The sequence below is a fragment of the Haliotis rubra genome, unplaced genomic scaffold (genome assembly GCF_003918875.1).
Source record: "Haliotis rubra isolate DU_JTF1 unplaced genomic scaffold, ASM391887v1 Scf38, whole genome shotgun sequence".
Taxonomy (NCBI): Eukaryota; Metazoa; Mollusca; class Gastropoda; order Lepetellida; family Haliotidae; genus Haliotis; species Haliotis rubra.
In genome coordinates, this window is record NW_025767057.1 from 1,999,945 (window position 1) to 2,021,853 (window position 21,909).

Consider the following 21,909-nt stretch of genomic DNA (forward strand, 5'->3'; position numbering starts at 1 on the left):
ACGGGCAGCATGAGGTGTGTACTCCCCAGGGAGCTGAAAATGGCAATCGTTTGCACACTGATCCATTAACCGGTTTGACCAGGGTAATAAAAGAACGCTTGAGCTTTATCTTAAATATGGTCGGTTTGTTGTTGTTGTCTTTACTATTGATATTCCCTATTTTAACTCATATCATCAGATAACAAGATACAACACATGCTGGTAATACCTCATACACCCACACATTAAAACAGCACGGTACTTTGTCGGTAGTGTCATAGAGCCAGACGATGCGGGCGCTTTCTCCGTGTTGATTTTGTCAGTGGACACGCTACCATCAACGACAAAAACGAATGCGCTTGAAGAACATATATTTGTTAATTAAAATACATTAACGTTTATGACTTGAGATCCTATTCTGTGACTCCCTTCCTGGCGAGATCCTCCTTGACCCGTGTCAGATACGTCTCATCTGGGTAGCCGAACCTGCATGACAATATGGCGGTCAGTTCACACAACATGCCACTAGGGCTGCGCAATATAACCGGTTTACCGGTATTTACCGGTTCAGACATGGAAACGATACGTATTGCGATACGCTGATCGAAAACCGGTATTTTGACATGCATTCGGAAAACTTCGTAACACTCGGAAATCTTCGGATATTTCCGTTTTTAAATTGTTCCTTTCCTTGTTTCATTTGTGCCAAACATTATTTACATTTATATTTTGCCATGATTAAAAGTTTTATTAAAGCCTAATCAAGCATTGTGATTTTGTTGTGTTTTTGCTTTACAAATCAAGCATTAACTCGATTATAAGTATCTTTTTTGTTAAAAATAATTCTTGCAATATATTGCAATACATATCGCAATACATGCTTTCGCATCGCAATATATCGCAATACGAAAATTCCCTGCAATACCCACCCCTACATGCCACACAAAAACACACATTGTTTTCCTTTGTGAAACAACACATGATTCTCTAATGGCTTGAGAGGAAACAGATAGCAAACTGAAAACCCCTTATACATGCCTGGTCGCCCTTCCTGTAATGCTGGTCAAATGGTGGATGTCGTCCCTTCATACATACCTGGTCGCCCCGCTCTTCATGTTGGCCCATTTCTCGCCGCCGTGATATTGCTGGAAATGTTGTGTTGTCCTTCATACGTACCTGATCGCCCCGCCCTTAATGTTGGTATAATGATGAATGTCGTCCCTTCATACATACCTGGTCGCCCTGCCCTTCATGCTGGTCTAATGGTGAATGTTGTCCCTTCATACATACCTGATCGCCCTGCCCTTCATGTTGGTCTAATGGTGAATGTCGTCCCTTCATACATACCTGGTCGCCCTGCCCTTCATGTTGGTATAATGGTGAATGTTGTCCCTTCATACATACCTGGTCGCCCCGCCCTTCATGCTGGTCTAATGATGAATGTTGTCCCTTCATACATACCTGGTCGCCCCGCCCTTCATGTTGGTCTAATGATGAATGTTGTCCCTTCATACATACCTGATCGCCCCGCCCTTAATGTTGGTATAATGATGAATGTCGTCCCTTCATACATACCTGGTCGCCCTGCCCTTCATGCTGGTCTAATGATGAATGTCGTCCCTTCATACATACCTGGTCGCCCCGCCCTTCATGCTGGTCTAATGGTGAATGTTGTCCCTTCATACATACCTGGTCGCCCCGCCCTTCATGCTGGTCTAATGATGAATGTCGTCCCTTCATACATACCTGGTCGCCCCGCCCTTCATGTTGGTATAATGATGAATGTTGTCCCTTCATACATACCTGATCGCCCCGCCCTTAATGTTGGTATAATGATGAATGTCGTCCCTTCATACATACCTGGTCGCCCTGCCCTTCATGCTGGTCTAATGATGAATGTCGTCCCTTCATACATACCTGGTCGCCCCGCCCTTCATGCTTGGTCTAATGGTGAATGTTGTCCCTTCATACATACCTGGTCGCCCCGCCCTTCATGCTGGTCTAATGGTGAATGTTGTCCCTTCATACATACCTGGTCGCCCCGCCCTTCATGTTGGTCTAATGGTGAATGTCGTCCCTTCATACATACCTGGTCGCCCCGCCCTTCATGTTGGTCTAATGATGGATGTCGTCCCTTCATACATACCTGGTCGCCCCGCCCTTCATGTTGGTCTCTAATGATGAATGTCGTCCTTCATACATACCTGGTCGCCCCGCCCTTCATGTTGGTCTAATGATGAATGTCGTCCCTTCATACATACCTGGTCGCCCTGCCCTTCATGTTGGTCTAATGATGAATGTCGTCCCTTCATACATACCTGGTCGCCCTGCCCTTCATGTTGGTCTAATGATGAATGTCGTCCCTTCATACATACCTGGTCGCCCCGCCCTTCATGCTGGTCTAATGATGAATGTCGTCCCTTCATACATACCTGGTCGCCCCGCCATTCATGTTGGTCTAATGGTGAATGTTGTCCCTTCATACATACCTGGTCGCCCCGCCCTTCATGCTGGTCTAATGATGAATGTTGTCCCTTCATACATACCTGGTCGCCCCGCCCTTCATGTTGGTATAATGATGAATGTTGTCCCTTCATACATACCTGGTCGCCCCGCCCTTAATGTTGGTATAATGATGAATGTCGTCCCTTCATACATACCTGGTCGCCCCGCCCTTCATGCTGGTCTAATGATGAATGTCGTCCCTTCATACATACCTGGTCGCCCGCCCTTCATGCTGGTCTAATGATGAATGTTGTCCCTTCATACATACCTGGTCGCCCCGCCCTTCATGCTGGTCTAATGATGAATGTTGTCCCTTCATACATACCTGGTCGCCCTGCCCTTCATGTTGGTCTAATGATGAATGTCGTCCCTTCATACATACCTGGTCGCCCCGCCCTTCATGCTGGTCTAATGATGAATGTCGTCCCTTCATACATACCTGGTCGCCCTGCCCTTCATGTTGGTCTAATGATTGGTCTAATGATGGAATGAATGTTGTCCCTTCATACATACCTGGTCGCCCTGCCCTTCATGTTGGTCTAATGATGAATGTTGTCCCTTCATACATACCTGGTCGCCCCGCCCTTCATGTTGGTCTAATGGTGAATGTCGTCCCTTCATACATACCTGGTCGCCCCGCCCTTCATGTTGGTCTAATGGTGAATGTCGTCCCTTCATACATACCTGGTCGCCCCGCCCTTCATGTTGGTCTTGTGATGAATGTCGCCCCACGTCACCACATAACTCTGGTCCGATGAGGTCGCACGAACGATCGTGAATATCAACTTCCGTTTAAATGCGATTCTTAAAAGTCTCAGAATTCCCATTCCTTTAGTCGAGTTCGGTAGGTAGGCTTTCCGAGTCAACCCTGTGTATGGCTCGCCCGGGTCAGGGTGTGCAGGCTGTGGGTACAAGGTGAAGGTCGATGACGTTAAACATTTAATATATATGTTGCCTCAGCTGATAGCAAAAACTAGAAATTCGCGCTTATTGCAATATCATAAATCATGTTGCCACGTAGCTGCCAGTGAAGATTTGAAATACCCTCTATTTAATGTCACGTTAAGTTTTCTTTTGTTTGTTGTTTAACGCCGCACTCAGCAATACTGCATATACTAGTATATGGCGGCAGTCTGTATATAATCGCGTCTGGTGTTTTAGTTGGTAATTTTCTAAGACGAGCATCATTAACAATTCACGTCACATTAAGACGCAATACCATGACATATCTGAAATATTCTTCGAAATGATGTTTCTACACTCGATGACTCACTCACTCTGAAAGGGTAGAGCCATGTGTATGTTGTCTATTTCATCATTATCAGAAGCGGTGGGGTAGCCTAGTTTTTAAAGCGTTGGCTCGTCACGCCGAAGACCCGGGTTCGATTCCCCACATGGGTACAATGTGTGAAGCCCATTTCTGGTGTTCGCCGCCGTGATATTGCTGGAATATTGCTAAAAGCGGCGTAAAACCATACTCACTCACTCACGAGTCTGAACCAGGAGTATCGAGTACGTATAATAAGGACCAACACTAGGTACTGGCATTGAGCACGTGCAATAAGAACTAGAACGAACACATTGGCAACGGATACGTATAATTAGGACCAGCACGTAGACATTGGCAACGGATACGTATAATAAGGACTAACGCCAGACTCTGCATTGAGCACGTGCAACAAGGAGTAGCGGCTACACGCCGGCATCGAACACGAATACTAAGGAGTAGCACCTGGACATGTACAAATATAAAGTAAATAAATATAATAAAGTGACTTCTCACCCCTTGGTCGCCGTCAGGAATGTGATACGTGATCACTACGGTGTCGTATTTACTGTAGCCAGGCAAGCGATCATCCACCAGACCCACCTCCATCGTCCCTTCTGGCTGATTCCCGATGATGACTCCGTACACCATGTCACAAGTGGGACACACAGGCTTGTAACTAGCGAAATGTTTGTCTATACACCTCCTACAGAATACATGTCCACATTTAGCCAACGTTTTCGGGTGCTTCATCACACGTGAACATATAGGACAGTCTACACCCTGATTCTCTGTCTTACCCTCCTCTTCATCAGAACTCCAGGAACTTCTGTTTTGGCTCGACAGGGGATTAGCTTCGGGGGTGAGACTATGACCCTTACCCACTGTCCAGTCTGGAAAGTCGGTCTCGGTGCTGATCTTGATAGCAGGCACGATTTCTTTGGTTTTGTTCATCTCATGTTGAGCTCGGAGCAGCTCGAGGGCCTCTTCCTCCACCTTTGCTGCCAGCGACTGTGACCTCTTCCTTGTCCTTCCCAGCTCGCTGGACTTCGTCCTCCTCGGGGTGTCCGGGTCGTCCACTTTCAACTGGTCAGTCTTAACAGGCAACACTGGTTTGGGTTCCGCAGGTTTCTTTGCTTGTCTAACCTGAGACGGTTTGGTTGTGGGCAGTGGAATATATGTCGGTTTGTATGTAGGTTTAGTTGCAACCTTCACGGATTTCGTCACAGCTTGTTCTTTCCGTGGTGTTTCTAAAGATGGTTTATTCTCCTTACCAGGTCCTATAACCTTCTCTCTGACATCCTCTGCTGACTTGAGTAGAGGGCCGCCTTCATACTTCATGTTCATGTTATAAGTCTTCCCATCGACACTGACTCTCGTCCCCTTCATCGACGGACGGACCACGGGTTTATCGCTTCGATGATCCTCATCAGATGATGCTGGGGAATATCTTGACTTCTTCGGTTTCCGGAATGCACCACCAGTCTCGCTGGTGTCATCAGCTGTAAAGTCATAGGCATCAAATGTATCAAGATAACTTCTTCCAAAATGTATCTTCGGTGGATTATAATCCTCTAACTGGGAATCATGCCCATTTGAAGTTGCTCGTTGTTTGGGACTATTATTTGTGTTCTTTTCCCTGGTTCCTGATTGCTTGTTAGATCTGTGATTTCCTTTATTTTCTCTGGTTACTGTTTGGTTTTCTCTATTGTGTCTACTCCTGGACCACTCGTGATCGTCAGAACCAGTACTGTCTATAGAAGACCCAGAGCCTCTTCTGGTACCACGCCGGATTCCACCACGTCGGAACTTGGACTTTTTATGCTTTGACTTGGATCTGGGTTTCTCGTCCTCATCCTCATCCAGTTTGAAGGACACCGTTCTCTTGGTCTTGTCGCTCTGAGGCCGCCCACTGAACTCGAACTCACAAAGAGCAGCAATCTGATCCACCAGCTGCTCGTCCATGGACACAAACAACACGTCAGTCAGTGTCTTCGGTTTGAAGGTCGCTACAGAGGTCACAGCAACTTGCACAGCGAACTCGAGATTAGACACACCTGAGTGTAGAAATGCATGAATAACGTCAGCAAAAGAAACGTATTGCAACTGCCCTGAATGCATCAAATAATGTGAAATTACTAGACAAGTTAAAGGACAACACAATAACAAGTCAGGGACGCAATAATAATATGGACAGATCGCTCGAGGAAATGTTTGTTCATTTGTTTTGTTTTGTTTTTGTTTTTGTAAAAATAATACTCGCCACTTGCAACTAAAGGACTCAGAACTGTTATACAGTGTGCAAATGCACAATGGGGTGGATTTCAGACTACAAATATACTACCAAACTGTTCATGCGAATTATGAGACTTAATACTCATTTACTCATTCATCACCGATCCCTAAATCCAGCATTCCTAAATAACTGGGAAATCATTTCTTGCGTATTTACAATAGGATTTAATGGTGTATAAAACTGGAATCAGCAATACACGAGCCATATCGCATCGGTCTGCAAATAGTGAAGTCTGGGCCAGCATACCCATCATACCTACCTCCGGGTAGCATACCCATCATACCCAACTCCGGGTAACATACCTAGCATACCCATCTTCGGGTAACATATCCATCATACCCACCTCCGGGTTACATACCCAGCATACCGGCCTCCGGGTTACATACCCAGCATGCCCACCTCCGAGTAATATACCTAGCATACCCACCTTCGGGTTACATACCCAGCATACCGACCTCCGGGTAACATACCCATCACGCCCACCTCCGGGTAACATACCCATCATATCTACCTCCGGGTACCATGCCCATCATACCCACCTCTGGGTAACATACCCATCACGCCCACCTCCGGGTAACATACCCATCATACCCATCTCCGGGTAACATACCCATCATATATACCTCCGAGTAACATCATACCCATCAAACCCACCTCCGGGTAACATACCCATCAAACCCACCTCCGGGTAATATACCCATCATACCCACCTCCGCCCAGCAGCGGCAGCGCCAACACCATGATGTCGTTCTTCTCCGCCTCCCGGAACAACGTCTCGTACAGTTTCTTCATGTTGATGACCCAGTGTTTGGTCTGACTTGGCGTGCAGGCGGACAGGAAGGCGTGGAACACGACCTGGTCTTTAGCCCGATTGGTCAGCACGTTCCAGAGGGGGAAGGTCAGGTGCTTCTTCTTCATGTCCTCTCTGTCGATCTCGAACAGCGGGTCCAGTTTGATGAGAGCCTTCGTGACGAAGCTCTCGTGCTTCATCAACTTGTCTTCTTGTGTCACAATGGCGTCGGCCACAGCGTCAGTGATGTCACCCACATACGTCGTCACGTGAAGACCAAACGGGGACTTGAATTGAAATTTGGGAATTTTCGTCTCCGAGTTTGCCATTACACCTGAAATAAGGGGAGCAAAAGTTGTTAAACGCTCTACAATGACAATGTTCATTTGTACTAGCGGTCTGTATATACTCGAGGCTAGTGACTGAAAGAATGAAAAACGACCTTCAACATACGATGCCATGCAATCAGCCAGATATCCAGCCATAACCGCCAACTTTAAGTTCATATTTAAAATCTCGAGAAATATTCTTGCCCGAAGCCCCGACAGGATTCTGAAATCAAAACAGGACTGTCCAGCCGGTGATATACTGGACCCAGTCTACAGGTTCGGCTTCTTGTACAGTGCGGGGCCGTGGTTAGCCTAATGGTTAAAGCGTCCGCTCGTCACGCCAAAGACCCGGGTTCGATTCCCCAGATGGGTACAATGTTTGAAGGCCATTTCTGGTGTCCCCCGTCGTGATATTGCTAAAAGCGGCGTAAAACCACACTCACTCACTCTTGTACAGTGCCGATTGACTACGAGTGAGTGAGTCGGTTTTCTCCCGCTTTTCTCATGTAAAAGTGGGATACAAATCTAAACAGAGTGCACCAAAGTCGTGAATCGAACAGGTAGGTAAGCACAGGGCTACCACCTCGTCCAGTTGATGATGCCGCTTAAAGCACCATTTACTCACTCGCTCGTCCAACTGAGAGGAATACCCACCTTCATATAGATCGTCTATGGTTGCGCATACATGCTACATCATCTCCAAAACCACCCCGTGCACTATGTGTTGGTCAGTCCCAATATTAGTCTCTGCTGGCTACCACGCGTGTATATAGAAACCCGACATACTTTATACCGGTAGCGACATGTTAGTTTCAGATTGAATTGTCAACTCGATGCGTATTTAGCATAGATATCAAATCTTAATATGATGATCAACACAAATAGGAATCTAAACATGCTGAATACCACATGGTACTAGGGGCGGGTATTCATTCGCCTGGATATAAGATGTGTAACATGTCCTCAAACTCAGTCAAACTTTTATCACCCATCTCGAATTAATATTATTTGGTTATCTCTCAGGGATTGTGTACATAATCATACCTAAAAGTACATATTCCATACGACTGTTCATTTCTTTTCATGTGCGATATAGGCACTGAGTGTTCCCGTGTATCACATAACAAAATACAAATGGAACAGCTCTCTCTCTCTCTCTGTGATTACTTTGAAAACTAAGACCTAAAAAAATGACTTTTCATCATGCGATTTCTTTTGAAAACCAAAATCGGATTAAAGAGATTATTTCCAGTTTTAAGCTATTCACGATCACGTACTTACACTGTACATGAATATTGAGTCCACTCCCAGCGCTGTCAACTACAACGAGTGAACGAGCTATTTACGTGTACTGTATGTACAGAACTGGTATAGAACACAAAGGCTGCACGGGCCACCAGAAGACTTCTCAATACGCTGCCATTCCCTACTTACGGGACTGAGAAATCAATACCAAGTTGATATCGAATATTGACTCTATTGAAATGTTGTTGACATTTGTAGAGGCCCTGTATGGGTTGATACGATGAGTCGACTTTGCCTAGCGGCTTTCTATGCCTGATTTCAATGCAATTCATAAGCGGTCTCCTATCTTGTTTGTTCAGCAGTCAAAAGCGGTTATCATCGCCAACTGCCGTTCACGTGTATACCACAGTATTGTGTTACTTGTGTTCCGTGACTGCCGTCTTGATTGCCAATATATGCAGTTTTACTGCTGGATAAATTTACGTTCGGTAATACAGGTGAATTAACGCCTTGTGTTTTCGGCATGGTATTGCGTGTCTATACATCTACCGACATGTTGCTGATACTGCGCTCACATGGGAACATGCACCAGTGCTATTGTTATTTAATTTGCTTCTTCGACACGATAACCTTTTTTCATCATTATTTACATTACTAGGGGCGTTGTCTGTATGTTTGCATTCTAATGATATTCCAATTCAACAAACATAGCGAAGTTGCCCGATTCTCTGAAAGAAGGTGTTCTAGTTTGTGGCACGACGACAGACTCCAGGTAATGTAAAGGTCTCACGAGGGACACCGGTTCTGTTCCACCAAGCGGACGCCAGAGCACCACAATCGGCACATCAAGCATAAATGCATGTACATGTATATACGATTGTCGTTACGCTGTTGTCGCTTTACTGAATGAATTCTTTCGGTTCAGTTGTACAAAGCTTTCTTAGTTCGACAACTATTCGTAGTCAGTCAATAGCTCGGATGTGTGGCATCAAATTCCAGTCTAGTTAAACACGTTGAAATTGGTGACGTGAAGAACTTAACATTGTCAGTGGTTAGAGCGTCCGCCCGGAGAGCGGAAGGTCGCGGGTTCGATCCCCGGCCGCGTCATACCAAAAGACGTTAAAATATGGTACTTGTTGGTCCCTGCCTGGCGCTCGGCATTAATGGGTACAACAAGGACTGGTCGGCTCGGAGTCAGTACAATGTGTCTGAGTGGGGTATTCATGCTTCACTGCGGCATGGTATCTCAGTGGGCTAGCACTATAAAACCTGCTTCAGTCTGGGCTAGTACAAGCAGCCGCACATACACATACACACGCATGCACGTCGTCATATGAGCGAAATATTCTCAAGCACGACGTTAAACCCAATTCCACCACCACCACCACCATAAGTTGGAAGACACATATACCCCAAACGGACCCCTTTCATTTCCGGTAGGTCGCACATCGGTGAAAACAGTGACAAGTCGATGTGCACCATTCTGAGACGGTATGAATAGGGTATTGAGCACCACTATAACATTCCTCATAGGGTGGAAATAGAGTTCAAATACATAGCAAGTAGAGAGAGGCGTTGCTGTCAACACTGACTTCATTTTTAAGGAAGTGGCATCAAATATTGTGGACCATGGCAACTTGTATTTGACGAAAAAATACACAAAACTAATAAGTATCCAGTCTTTAAAGTTGTTCACTTTGTGAATTCCATATATTCACTTAGCATCAAGACATATGGGTAATTATATAGTCATTGTGAACATATCTGTTTAGGGTATGTACTTACGTATCAAAGCGAACCGTGCGTCACATCAGTAGTAGATAAACCCGGGGGGTTCCGAACACCGCGAATATCCAACCTAGCGCAGTCATGTGGCCATGGCTAAACAGTGGCCCGGAAGCAAACAAATGATCACGTGACACATATAAGTCTGAGTCTAAGAAGCGGTTCCTAACTGTTGTTCCATTGACCTGTATGTTAACACCAGCACATGCCTGATTAAGTCTGTTTAGGATTTCAAAAGACTTTATATCAAGGTATGTTCCGCGTGTGAATAACCATGATTTATTTCAAACTGAAACAGCCAAATGGTCTAGTATTAACTTCCAGGGTGCCATTGTACAAAGCGATCTTTGCTCTAAGGTGACCGTAACTCCCATACCTTAACACAGACTTAAGGTAGTCTTAGGTTGTTTTGTACAATAGCACTCAATCGGTTCGAATAAAAGTCAGATTTTTCATTCAATATTTAAAGATCTTAGTCCAACACTTTCCTCCACTTGAAGACGGAAACGGTTATGGATTTCTAAATCAACACCGCCAGAGACAGCTTGGAGATATTTTGTAAAGTATTTTAGAAATACCCCACATGTAAGCTTAATTTTGGGAGGAAAGGACAAGATGAGAGGATAATACGTAGGTATGAGGGTAAATCACAAAGTTCGTGGCAACAATGATATTGCTTTGAGTAGTGAGGTTTCGAAGTTAAAAACATCATTTCCTGGAAGATATAACAAACCCGAGAAGATCCGGGCTCGAACCTGTCTTCTGCAACCCATGCCTGTCGTTAGAAGCGACTAACGGGATCGGGTGGGCAGTGCTGGCTTATTTGATTGATGCATCTCAATTGCGTAGATCGATGATCGAGATGTCAATCATTAAAAATTGTCTGGTCAAGACATACCGCCGTCATATAGCTGGTACATTGCTCCATGCGACGTTAAAAAACATGACAAGATGACAGGCTGATTACCGCCTCTGTTATCAATAACTTACAAAGTGATACAAACTACGGCCATTAAGCTGTCATGGTATGTGCACGTAAAGGGTTGGCACAGAACGATCCACACGAATTAGACGCTTGGTTGGCATTTCAGAAGACGCTATTTTATGAACATAAATAATTTTCTTGATTTCATCTTCTTTTTATTTTTATTCAGAGCTTTTTCTGGCCCTATCATCATGTAAAACTAATTTGACAATTGACCTACAAGAGGGTGATATCAGTTGGCAAAGTCATGACTTCTGTTTTCAGGGACTGTTGGCAAGCATATCAGTGGGCAATACAATGCTACAGAAACACGTCGGTTGAGGTTAGAGGAAAAGCGTCCAGAAAAGATTTGTTACGGTGTGTCTGCTACCTGACAACAGGTACTTGTGTACACACGTGGCAGTGGCTGCAGCTGTAGAATGTGGCTTTCGATTACCGTATTTCCTCTAATAAGCGCCGTAGAGCTTTTTTAATAAATGTATTGTCCCCTGATCCAAAAATAGATTTATTAAAGGTCACATGCAACGTAAAACACAACTTTGCAGATTCTGATACCTTTCGGTATGGACTTACCGAAACAAAGCGTCAAAAATGCAAATTCAACTTATAAAGTTGAAAAATAACGCGATGAAAAAAAACGCGCGAAATCGGAGTTCAAACGTTTCACTAATTTTCCCCAGACTTTTCTGGGGAAAACGGGTTTCAACAGCTGGGCTGCGCTCATAGCACGTGCGCAAGTAAATAGGTTCGCGCAGCTTGGAAGCGGGTTGTCGGGTGAATACTCGGTGAAGGCTTTGGTGTGAGAGCTATTTTCTAATGTTTTGTTTTGTTGATATCTCACAGGCGCGAGCTTTTTATATGTTATGACAGTAAATTAACTGTTTATATAATTTCATTTGTCTATTTCACCACACGTTCTTCTTACTGAGACACTTTCTCAGTTCGATACTTAAAAGCAATGTCATTATTTAGCGTTGACAGAATTTCTAACTGTGATATAGATATGTCGTTGTCACAGACAAAACTCAATGTCTGGTTTTATTGACACCTGTGTGTCTGCCTGCCTGTCTGCTAATGACAATATTCAATACACAGCTGCTATCACTGACCACATGCAATTTGAACTTAACACCAATCAGGCTATACACCATAAACAAAATGCATTGATTTATGGCCCGAGTTCGGTCTCTCTCACATTATGTAATTACACAGACAGGCAGGTGTGATACTTGAACACATGACATGTTATGATGTCTGTTGATTGCAAAATGTTATACACAAAAAATGAGCATGTATTAACAAAACCCAACATCTCTATATATATACACACAATTAGCCGTGAAGGCATCTGCAAATGAACCAGCCGTTACACTTGAGTGCACACCCACCCGCTCTGACTGGGTTCGGTATCCCGGCTGCTTCGTTTCTTGGGAAGTAAACCGAAGTACACAATTTTGCACTTTCGATTTGCGATTGTACGCTTATAATTTTGTTTATATATTTTTCGTAAGCAGCAATGTATATTTTTGTCATGAATAAGTGATAATTGTGTAACCAGCAATGTATATTATACTGTCATGTACAAATAAGCGTAAGGGCCGGATAATTGGAAGTGTTTTAATTATAGAGGAAATACGGTACTTCCATGTGTACCTTACACTTTGGAACAGCATCGGGTTAAGGAACGAGGATTCAGAAGGTGACGACTTCTGAGGGGTGTCATACACAGGAGATTGTATTGCTGAATGATAATAATAATAAAAATAGTAATAATAATAATGGAAATATATATAGCGCTAAATCCAACCACTAAGTGGGTGCTCAAAGCGCCACAAAATAATAATAATGTTTGAATAGAGTTAATAGTGCAGTGAAAAGAGATGCGTTTTAAGATGTGATTTGAACGCAGCAAAAGATGGGGACAGTTTTAAGGCGAGGGGCAGTTCATTCCACAGCGATGGAGCACAAAAACACTGAAAGAACGCTTTCCATAAGCCAGTCTATAAGGAGTTTTCAAAAAGAATCTGCTTTCAGATCGCAGTTGTCTGGATGGTTTTAGGGGATATTCTGGTGACATGCCTTGTAGACTCTTGAATGTGATACAGAGTAATTTAAACACTATCCTCGCCTCAACCGGAAGCCAGTGTAATGACTTCAGTATCGGCGTAATGTGAGAGTACTTTGGGGCACGTGTAACGATTCTTGCCGTTACATTTTGGACTTTTTGAAGTCTCCTCAGAGATTCTTTACTGATGCCTAGAAGCAAACTGTTCAAGCAAAATGATGTGCGACTACTTTTGCGTACAGGCGAATTTCAATTTCCTCCCACATGTTGCCCAAACCGTGAGTCATATTATGGGCGGATCGGGGCTTTGACAGCAAAAACGGATCCAAACATGGAACTCAGTGCATTGATCAACGTCTCCCACTGGAGTGAGTGAGTGAGTTTAGTTTTACGCCGCACTCAGCAATATTACAGCTATATGGCGGCGGTCTGTAAATAATCGAGTCTGGACCAGACAATCCAGTGATCAACAGCATGAGCATCGATCTGCGCAATTGGGAACCGATGACACGTGTCAATCAAGTCAGCGAGCTATGACCACCCGATCCTGTTAGTAGCCTTTTACGACAAGCATAGTCGCCTTTTATGACAAGAATTCTCCCACTGGAGGTGAAAAGGGGTTAGGTTAGCCAGTTGGGTTTAACACCGTTCAGCTTTCGTCCGAGACGTTTGTCAGTTTGTTCAAACCTCAAGTATGGGTATGGTGCTGGATAACCTACACACATAAACAGAGCGAACGAGGATAGGATTCTGACCTACCAAAGGGGACGCAACTCTGCACCAGGTATGGGGCGATACCCCCAAAGATTTGAGTTTACAAAATTACTACGCTTACGGAGAGTACTGGTCAGCTGAGATGCCATGTTCTGAGTCCCAACAAGTAGATTTGTAAGTATTTTGGTATGGTCAGCTGGAGTAATGCTTTTATAGGGAGTGCAGTTTAGTTTTACGCCGCAGGGTAACAACATATGGCGGCGGTCTGTAAACGTCGAGTCTGGACCAGACAATCCAGTGATCAACAGCAGTAATCGATCTGCGCAATTGTACTTTTTATAACTCCTCCACAGAGAGACCATTTCTGTCAATATGGACGCTATGAATAATATACCTACGGTTTGTATGGCTAAAAAACGTGACGGACACTATATCACGGAACATCAAACACATTTTCCTACATTTCATTTTGTTTTTGAACGCTTTTAAGTTTTTATTTCCAAGCCATGTGGCCTCTCTGTCGTGACTGACACACAATACGTTCCGCTTAATACAAGCAGTATTGGATTTCTATGCAAAATGGTTCAAAATGATTACACGCGACAAGGGAGCTTCGATATATTTCTTGGCATTTGCAATTCAGATATTTATTTAGTGTTGAAGCCCTGCAGATTTAACAAAAGATGTATGTAACATGGAGAGTGAAATCAAAACGTCAAAGATTAGTACTTTCAGTCATCAGAGTATCGTCAGCACGACTTTGCAAAAACAAGAGCACACCTGCTATAGTCAGTTCTATCCTAGAACTCACAGAATACAGATATTTCCACTCTTGACACCACACCCGTCAGACTATTACCCGCGATCATGACACATTGAAAGCCGTCCATAGACCAAGCCATTTTCACATTCCTGTTTACAACTCACACTTTGTTTTAGTTCCTGAGTCTTGCAGTCTAAACGTAAGTAACAGGAATGAGGAATCCACCTATTGAGGAATAATGAAACATGCCAAATTACACTTATTAACCAGGAATTCTCACACCTCCCATCTACCTTGCTGTGAAAGTTCCATCCACTACCCAGAAGAAAAACTTCATAACAGAAAAAAATCCCAGCATAGAACTCCCTATGATAAAGCTGTTTGCAGCTCTCGTTTATGAATTTGGCTATAATCAAAAGGACTCGCATGCTTGATATGACATACAGTTTCATTTGGCCAACACTGAATGGCTTTTCAGATAAACATGATACCCAATGTCCAACGAAATGCAGGGTCAGTGGCCACACTCCAGCAAAAATGGACCCTTTAAAGGCAATCTTATTAAAAGCCATAGCCCTGCTGTGGGAAGATCCCTGAGTGCATGTCAAGTGCCCAGTCTGAATAAAAGCTCTCCAACCAATCAAATATCAGGTCCTTAAACGCTTCCGCTTCTTCACAACTTTCATTTCAGCATTTCAAGTTTAGCAACCCCAAAAACAGATACAAACATTACTTTCATGGTGTATCCACCAACACACTTCAAAGTCACGGTCTATATTTGTTCAATTGAGAAAAGGTTGATTAATTACTTCAAAATGAGGAAATGAGACAATGCTATGAACATTCTGCTCATTCATGCTGAGAATGTAGCAACATGATTGGCTGATTAATACAAGGTTCAGATCTTCTAGGGCAGATTAAATCCATAGCAAAATTATCCCCCCTTTATGATTGATTTGCATGGGTGCTCCTAATTACCTTATATAGTTTTGCCTTATCAAGAATGCATGCCCCTACAACCCTCAAAAATACTATCACAAATATATATAAACATCTTTCAATTTTTTTTATTTTACACCAATTGTACAGAAGTGCTTATTTCTTGGAAGCCTCATCCTCCTTATGGTAAGACTTGAGCATCTCTGCTTTCTTCTGCTGGATGCGCTCGTCTCTACGGCGACGGGCCTCCTTCACCTTCTGTCTGCGAGCCTCGGCTTGGTCACTATAACAAGATAACTCAGTATTACAATTTGGAAGTTCTATCCAAAGTTTAAATGACAACTACTAAAAATGACAAGTGAACATAATGATCCTGAACTCAAGACAACCAATATTCCAGCATTATCATGGCAGGATGCACAAAGAATGTTTTTAACACATTTGTTCAGTGGGTTGATCAATACTTGTGTCTTTATTGAGGCACACATTTGGTTATTGCTCTGACTGCAGAGCATAAATATCACTGCGCAAAATGATAAAGCATCCAGTCATGTTTGATTATTAGGGCCCCCATTGAGCCCCACATCAGGGTTACGACATTGACTCTTTAACATACGTGCTTAATTTAGAGGTGAGGTGAAATTGGGTTTAACGTCGTGCTTGAGAATATTTCGCTCATATGACGACGTGCATGCGTGTGTATGTGCGGCTGCTTGTACTAGCCCGGACTGAAGCAGGTTTTATAGTGCTAGCCCACTGAGATACCATGCCGCAGTGAAGCATGAATACCCCACTCAGACACATTATACTGACTCCGAGCCGACAAGTCCTTGTTGTACCCATTAATGCCGAGCGCCTGACAGGGACAAACAAGTACCATATTTTAACGTCTTTTGGTATGACGCGGTTGGGGATCGAACCCGTGACCTTCTGCTCTCCGGGCGGACACTCTAACCACTACACCATGGAGGCGGTCGCTTAATTTAGAAGAAAGCCATCACAATGTTAATACTATTGTTCTTGATAACCAACCTATGTTAACAAATTGTCTTGACAGAAGTTTGATGATGTTATACTTCTTTTCAAAATATTTTATTAACCCTCCAAGGACTTGGAAAACATTACGTGTCCGATTCTAAGGAAAATTGATGATTATCTCAAGCACTCTGCAGCTCACTGCCAGTGACATTTGTAAGTACCTGAGCAGTTTGGACCTCTGCTTCTCAGCCTTCCTCTTGTGGATATGCTCCATAAGAACACGCTTGTTCTTGAAGCCATTACCTTTGCATTTCATGTACAACTCATGGTACCTGAAACAAAAACACACTTATCAGTTTTGGGAAAATCTTCTGGTGAAACAGGATTTGTCCACAGAACTCTGTATGTTGTCCATACCTTCGAAAAACACACAAAATGTTTTCAAAATAGAAAAGGGTTTTCATATTTTTCTATTCCTAAAAACTTCCATTTTGAAATAATTGCGACTGAAGAACGTTCACCTAGAATTTTCATCTTTAAGCCATGTTTTCTAATATGCTTTGCAAAGACACGAAATTTCTGCATGAGAAGTTTGTGTTGCATTTACATGCATATAACAGCAGTATCAGAGTTCAATAATAAATCAAAGGAGCTATAATCCAAGAACATGTATGTCTTTTAAAAGCCAACCCAAGACAATACATGTTCATTCAAGGTGAAATGATAAGTTTATTTTGCAACAATCAGTTGATGGATGAAAAGCGAGAAAAAAGCATTCACTCTTAAAACAGTAGCCTAATCATGACAACTGGATGTTTGGTTGCTGTTTAATCAAATTCCACTATTTTGGAGGTGAGGTTTGAATTGCAGCAGTCTTAGAAACTAGCTTCCTATCATCCTCATTCAGTGGTCCTTACTGAGTATTATGCTGAGGCAATTGCCAAGGCAAATATAAACAAGCACTAATACTTAATTCCATTTGGTCATTGTGCAGTCATTTCTGTCATCTGTAAATATTTACGAGGCCATGCTAGAGTGAGTCAGTAGTGAGGAAAGAATCTGTTCTTAACAAGGTTACATCAACCTCAGCAGCATTCAGTGTTCACGAATAGCGTCTGACCCTCTGACAAATCCGGCAGATTCGCCAATGGTCCGATAGAAGTCTACAACCCGCCGGCCCCAGTGTCTGACTATATTTCACAATGACTTTGACTGAAGTTGTTATATGTGACATGTGACACTTGTTTGCTGTTTATAAATCTTTTGTTGATAATTTCAATGCCAATTATAAGAAATGTTAAATCTGAAATGTGCGTTTAATTTTATTCTGTGGGTCCTGTGAATTTTCAGTGGGTCAGACTGACATCTGAAACTTACAGGACCCAATGTCCTGTTACTTTGAAACGCCATTCATGAACACTGCAGCATGGATAAAGTTACTCTCTGAGTCGGACTGCTTGTTTGTTGTTTTATGCTGCAGCCAGCAATATTTCAGTTTTACGACGGGCATGTAAATGTCTAGTGAGTGAGCATGTTTAGTTTTACACCAGTTTTAGAAAAATTCCAGCAATATCATGGCAGGGAACACTACAAATGGGCTTCACACTTTTTACCCATTGTGAGGAGGAACGCTTTAACAACTCAGCTACCCCACCGCCCAAATTGAGTCCTACACCAGATGACCAGTGGTTGATAATATGAACAACAATCCATACCAGTCAGTTGACAAAATTTCTGACCACCCATTTCATCAAGATCACTTTACCAAAAGCATAGGCGGGTGTAATTTAAACCCATACATCCCACAAACTTTGCAATGTTTGAAACTGCTATGAATACTCACAAGTGCTTATCGACCTTCTTGGCTTCACGATATCTGCGGAGCAGGTTGCGGAGGACTCTCATACGGCGAATCCAGATGATCTTCTCTGGCATTCTGGCATTAGCTGTACCTTTCCTCTTGCCTTGACCCATGTGACGACCCTTCCGCCGAGCGATGGTGTTCTTGCGAACACGAGCTCGGGAGTGTACCTTGACAGGCTTGCGGATGATAAGACCATCCTTCACCAGTTTACGCACATTCTGTCCTGAAATGTTTTACGACATTGTTTATAATATATATCTAGTAAGTGATCAGTATCAAAATACAGTTTCAGCCGATACAAATTAACAAGAAAGGTTCACTACTTGTCTGAAAAGAGATAACATTCCAATTAATGTCAATGTCTATGAAGTACTACATCCCAGAAACTCCAGGTCATTACACAACTTTTACTAGTAATGAGAAATGTTAGAGCAATTACTAAATTGGATTCTATACATAACAGGACTTTCAGTCTATTACACTAAATCTGAAAACTCCAAAAAGAACAACAGATAAAATGCTTACTAGAATTGGCATTTGCAATTTCATTGGTCTCATTGGGATCCAACCATACTTTGTTTTTACCACATTTGAGCACTGCGGCTGCAAGCCGTTTCTGTAAACGAAGCGTGCTGGAAACAAAAAGCAAAACCTTCATTCAATAAGACATTACATATTTTCAACAGATTACATTAGTTTATTCATCAAAACAGACGAGGCGAGCCAATGATGAGAAAGAGTGTTTCATTGGAAAAGGGTACCCACAGGCCAAGGATAGAATTGGGGATAACCCATCCCAACACAACTGAGGCCAAATAAAAAAAATGTTGTGGGTCCGATTACACCTCTTTAAAATTTAGGGTACGCAAGTAGGAATAATTCTTTTTTACATTTGTTTTAGAAGTAAAGTATGAACAAATAACACATTTATCAATGTGTAATTGTTTATTCAACCAAGCTTGTGGCCATCATGTCAACTTTCTCTATCAGAATGACCGAAGTCAGTCGGTGCCAGGAAAAAACAATGGTATCTGAACACTTATCTTATTCATACCTCTTAAAAAAATAGGGTCGGCACCAGAATTCAAGGGTCGGTTGGGTAATCGGAACCACAACATTATTTTTGCATGCCTGATGTGCCTAAACATCACAGAGGAATGAATATATGAATATTTATTCACGTCCAAAGCCATGTGTTTATACACTTGGCAATCTGCAGTTTGACATGAATTTATGACATGATCTTTTTTATTTGATCAGTGTCTGTCATGGTCCTTGCATCAAGGCTTACACATCAATCTGGTCTCAGTAATAACTAGACCTGACCATGTTATTTATATCTATTTCCTTGATCTGATGTAGGCAAAAATTCATTGCTGTCCTTCCATTTAACTTAAGCATGCAAGCAGCTATGCCATCCTTTCGTGAGCCCAACACTGACCATTTGGCCTGCTGATCACATGTATTTGTACATCAAATTTAAGTAGCCAGTGTCGCTTTTTCCATAATGAACGAACTCTGGGCAAAATAAAGTGTGTCGACCGGCCCACTGCTAGTCAAATGACATCTAAACAGTGTGAAAATCAAATGATCTGATGATCACATTAGTGAAACGTGCTTTCATATGGGAGCCGCCATTTTGAAAGAAGCTCGCTACTTCGGCTAACACATTTTGATGCCACAGTGTGTGGTGACATGTGGCAATCAAGGCCCTTTATACATTTTTAACTCCGAGAACCATTCTTTATTTCTAATATAAATCGAATGCGCTGATATGTATATGTAAGATACAGGTATGGATGCTGTTTTACAGCGCCATGCCTCACCTCATGTTCGCTTCGTTTCACGTTGTTGAGAAAGAGGAAGTGGAGGGATACTAACACGTGGTGTGACAGCACAGATAAAAATAGTTCGGTATTTTTGTCTGGATGTTGTCATGAAACAACATTATATTAATTGTAAAAGAATACAATATGGCTTTTAAGACTATTTTTATACATTAACGGCATGTTTACATAACATAGATCTACAAGCGAAAAATCAGACAATATTCCTCCGCGTGCTATATTAGAATTACCTCCCTTGAACCACATGTGCATCGATGTATCATCACCCGAAATTGAATTGTGCTTTTAGACTTTTTGTGCATAATGCGAACATGGAATAAATAATATCACGACGATGTTCTGGAATGCAATTAAACAATGCTGGTTAATTACATATCTACACATGTCTATATCCATTTTTGTCAGAATTATGTTGTATCTATTTTAGAATAACGAAAATACTTTTATGATACACATGTAGCCGGCATTGGTTAAGTATTTGCTTGGTGTGCAGAAATCCCTAGTTTTTTGTTGCGAAATGATCAGCAAGATAATTTGATAATGACTGAACGACAAGTATGCAATTTTAAAGGATTTTTAATTTAGTCTGCAGATACTGATCGAGCCAGGTAATAATTATAGATTTCATAAATGATTATGTTTTTTCGTTGTCGCGTGGTACGTGAAATGGTATAATCATAAGTAACTACTCATCCATTACTGACATATGAGAGACCATATACTATTTCACATTAATTAACAAAAGTTATAACATACATGTTCATATTTTGTACAATATGGCGGTACATAATCAGAGCACAGTTCAGACAACATACCAGCTTACTCAGATTCTCACTCACACCCATAGCCACGCATAGCTGCAAAATTGCTGATGCCGCATAAAGCAACACTCACTCACTCACTCACTCACTCACTCACTCACTCACTCACTCACTCACTCACTCACTCACTCACTCACTCACTCACTCACTCACTCACTCACTCACTCACTCACTCACTCACTCACTCACTCACTCACTCACTCACTCACTCACTCACTCACTCACTCACTCACTCACTCACTCACTCACTCACTCACTCACTCACTCACTCACTCACTCACTCACTCACTCACTCACTCACTCACTCACTCACTCACTCACTCACTCACTCACTCACTCACTCACTCACTCACTCACTCACTCACTCACTCACTCACTCACTCACTCACTCACTCACTCACTCACTCATTACGAATGTTTAAGGATGTGTATGGCTGTGAAAGTTATGTGAGTATGCCCCGTTCTTACCGCTCTGCCTTCTCCAAATTCAGATCAGGTACTGCTCCTCTGCATTTGGAAACCGGCAGATATACAAATGTGAATGTGAATGAGAGGGTATGTTTTCGGTGCTGTGAGAGTGTTGAGGATGAAAGACACGTTCTGTTGTATTGCCCGATGTATGATGATTTGCGCGAAAGTTTATATGAAAATGTCTGTTTTAGCTATCCCAACTTCTTAGATTTCTGTGATAATGATAAATTAGTTTTACTATTTAAACACCATGTATATTTCGGTGC

The 21,909-nt window shown here is 42.6% G+C and overlaps 2 protein-coding genes across 2 annotated transcripts; both read right to left on the bottom strand.

The window, feature by feature from the left end:
• Window positions 1-335: 335 nt before the first annotated feature.
• LOC124286250 (probable E3 ubiquitin-protein ligase DTX2) lies at window positions 336-7,166 on the bottom strand. The gene is made up of 4 exons (XM_046722595.1): window positions 6,758-7,166; window positions 4,268-5,808; window positions 3,169-3,386; window positions 336-465 (listed from the first exon to the last, which is right to left on the bottom strand). The coding sequence occupies exons 1-4, from the start codon at window positions 7,164-7,166 to the stop codon at window positions 393-395; spliced, it is 2,241 nt and encodes a 746-aa protein (XP_046578551.1). The 3' UTR covers window positions 336-392.
• Window positions 7,167-15,768: 8,602 nt separating this feature from the next.
• Window positions 15,769-20,426, bottom strand: LOC124286299 (60S ribosomal protein L19-like). Its single transcript, XM_046722657.1, has 5 exons — window positions 20,331-20,426; window positions 19,030-19,136; window positions 18,484-18,727; window positions 16,862-16,972; window positions 15,769-15,945 (listed from the first exon to the last, which is right to left on the bottom strand). Exons 1-5 carry the CDS (start codon window positions 20,333-20,335, stop codon window positions 15,819-15,821), a joined length of 594 nt encoding a protein of 197 aa, XP_046578613.1. The 5' UTR covers window positions 20,336-20,426; the 3' UTR covers window positions 15,769-15,818.
• Window positions 20,427-21,909: the final 1,483 nt, after the last annotated feature.

What these genes read in the sequence shown, in the direction of transcription:
- LOC124286250 (XM_046722595.1), bottom strand. Translation starts at nt 7,166, where the DNA reads ATGGCAAACTCGGAGACGAAAATTCCCAAATTTCAATTCAAGTCCCCG. An exon ending in GCTGCCGCTGCTGGGCGGAG is followed by an intron (nt 5,809 to 6,757) that starts GTGGGTATGATG and finishes TTCTACACTCAG; the next exon opens with GTGTGTCTAATCTCGAGTTC. An exon ending in TTCCTGACGGCGACCAAGGG is followed by an intron (nt 3,387 to 4,267) that starts GTGAGAAGTCAC and finishes TTGTACCCACAG; the next exon opens with CCTGCACACCCTGACCCGGG.
- LOC124286299 (XM_046722657.1), bottom strand. An exon ending in AATTGCAAATGCCAATTCTA is followed by an intron (nt 18,728 to 19,029) that starts GTAAGCATTTTA and finishes AAAACATTTCAG; the next exon opens with GACAGAATGTGCGTAAACTG. An exon ending in CAGAGGTCCAAACTGCTCAG is followed by an intron (nt 15,946 to 16,861) that starts GTACTTACAAAT and finishes ATCTTGTTATAG; the next exon opens with TGACCAAGCCGAGGCTCGCA.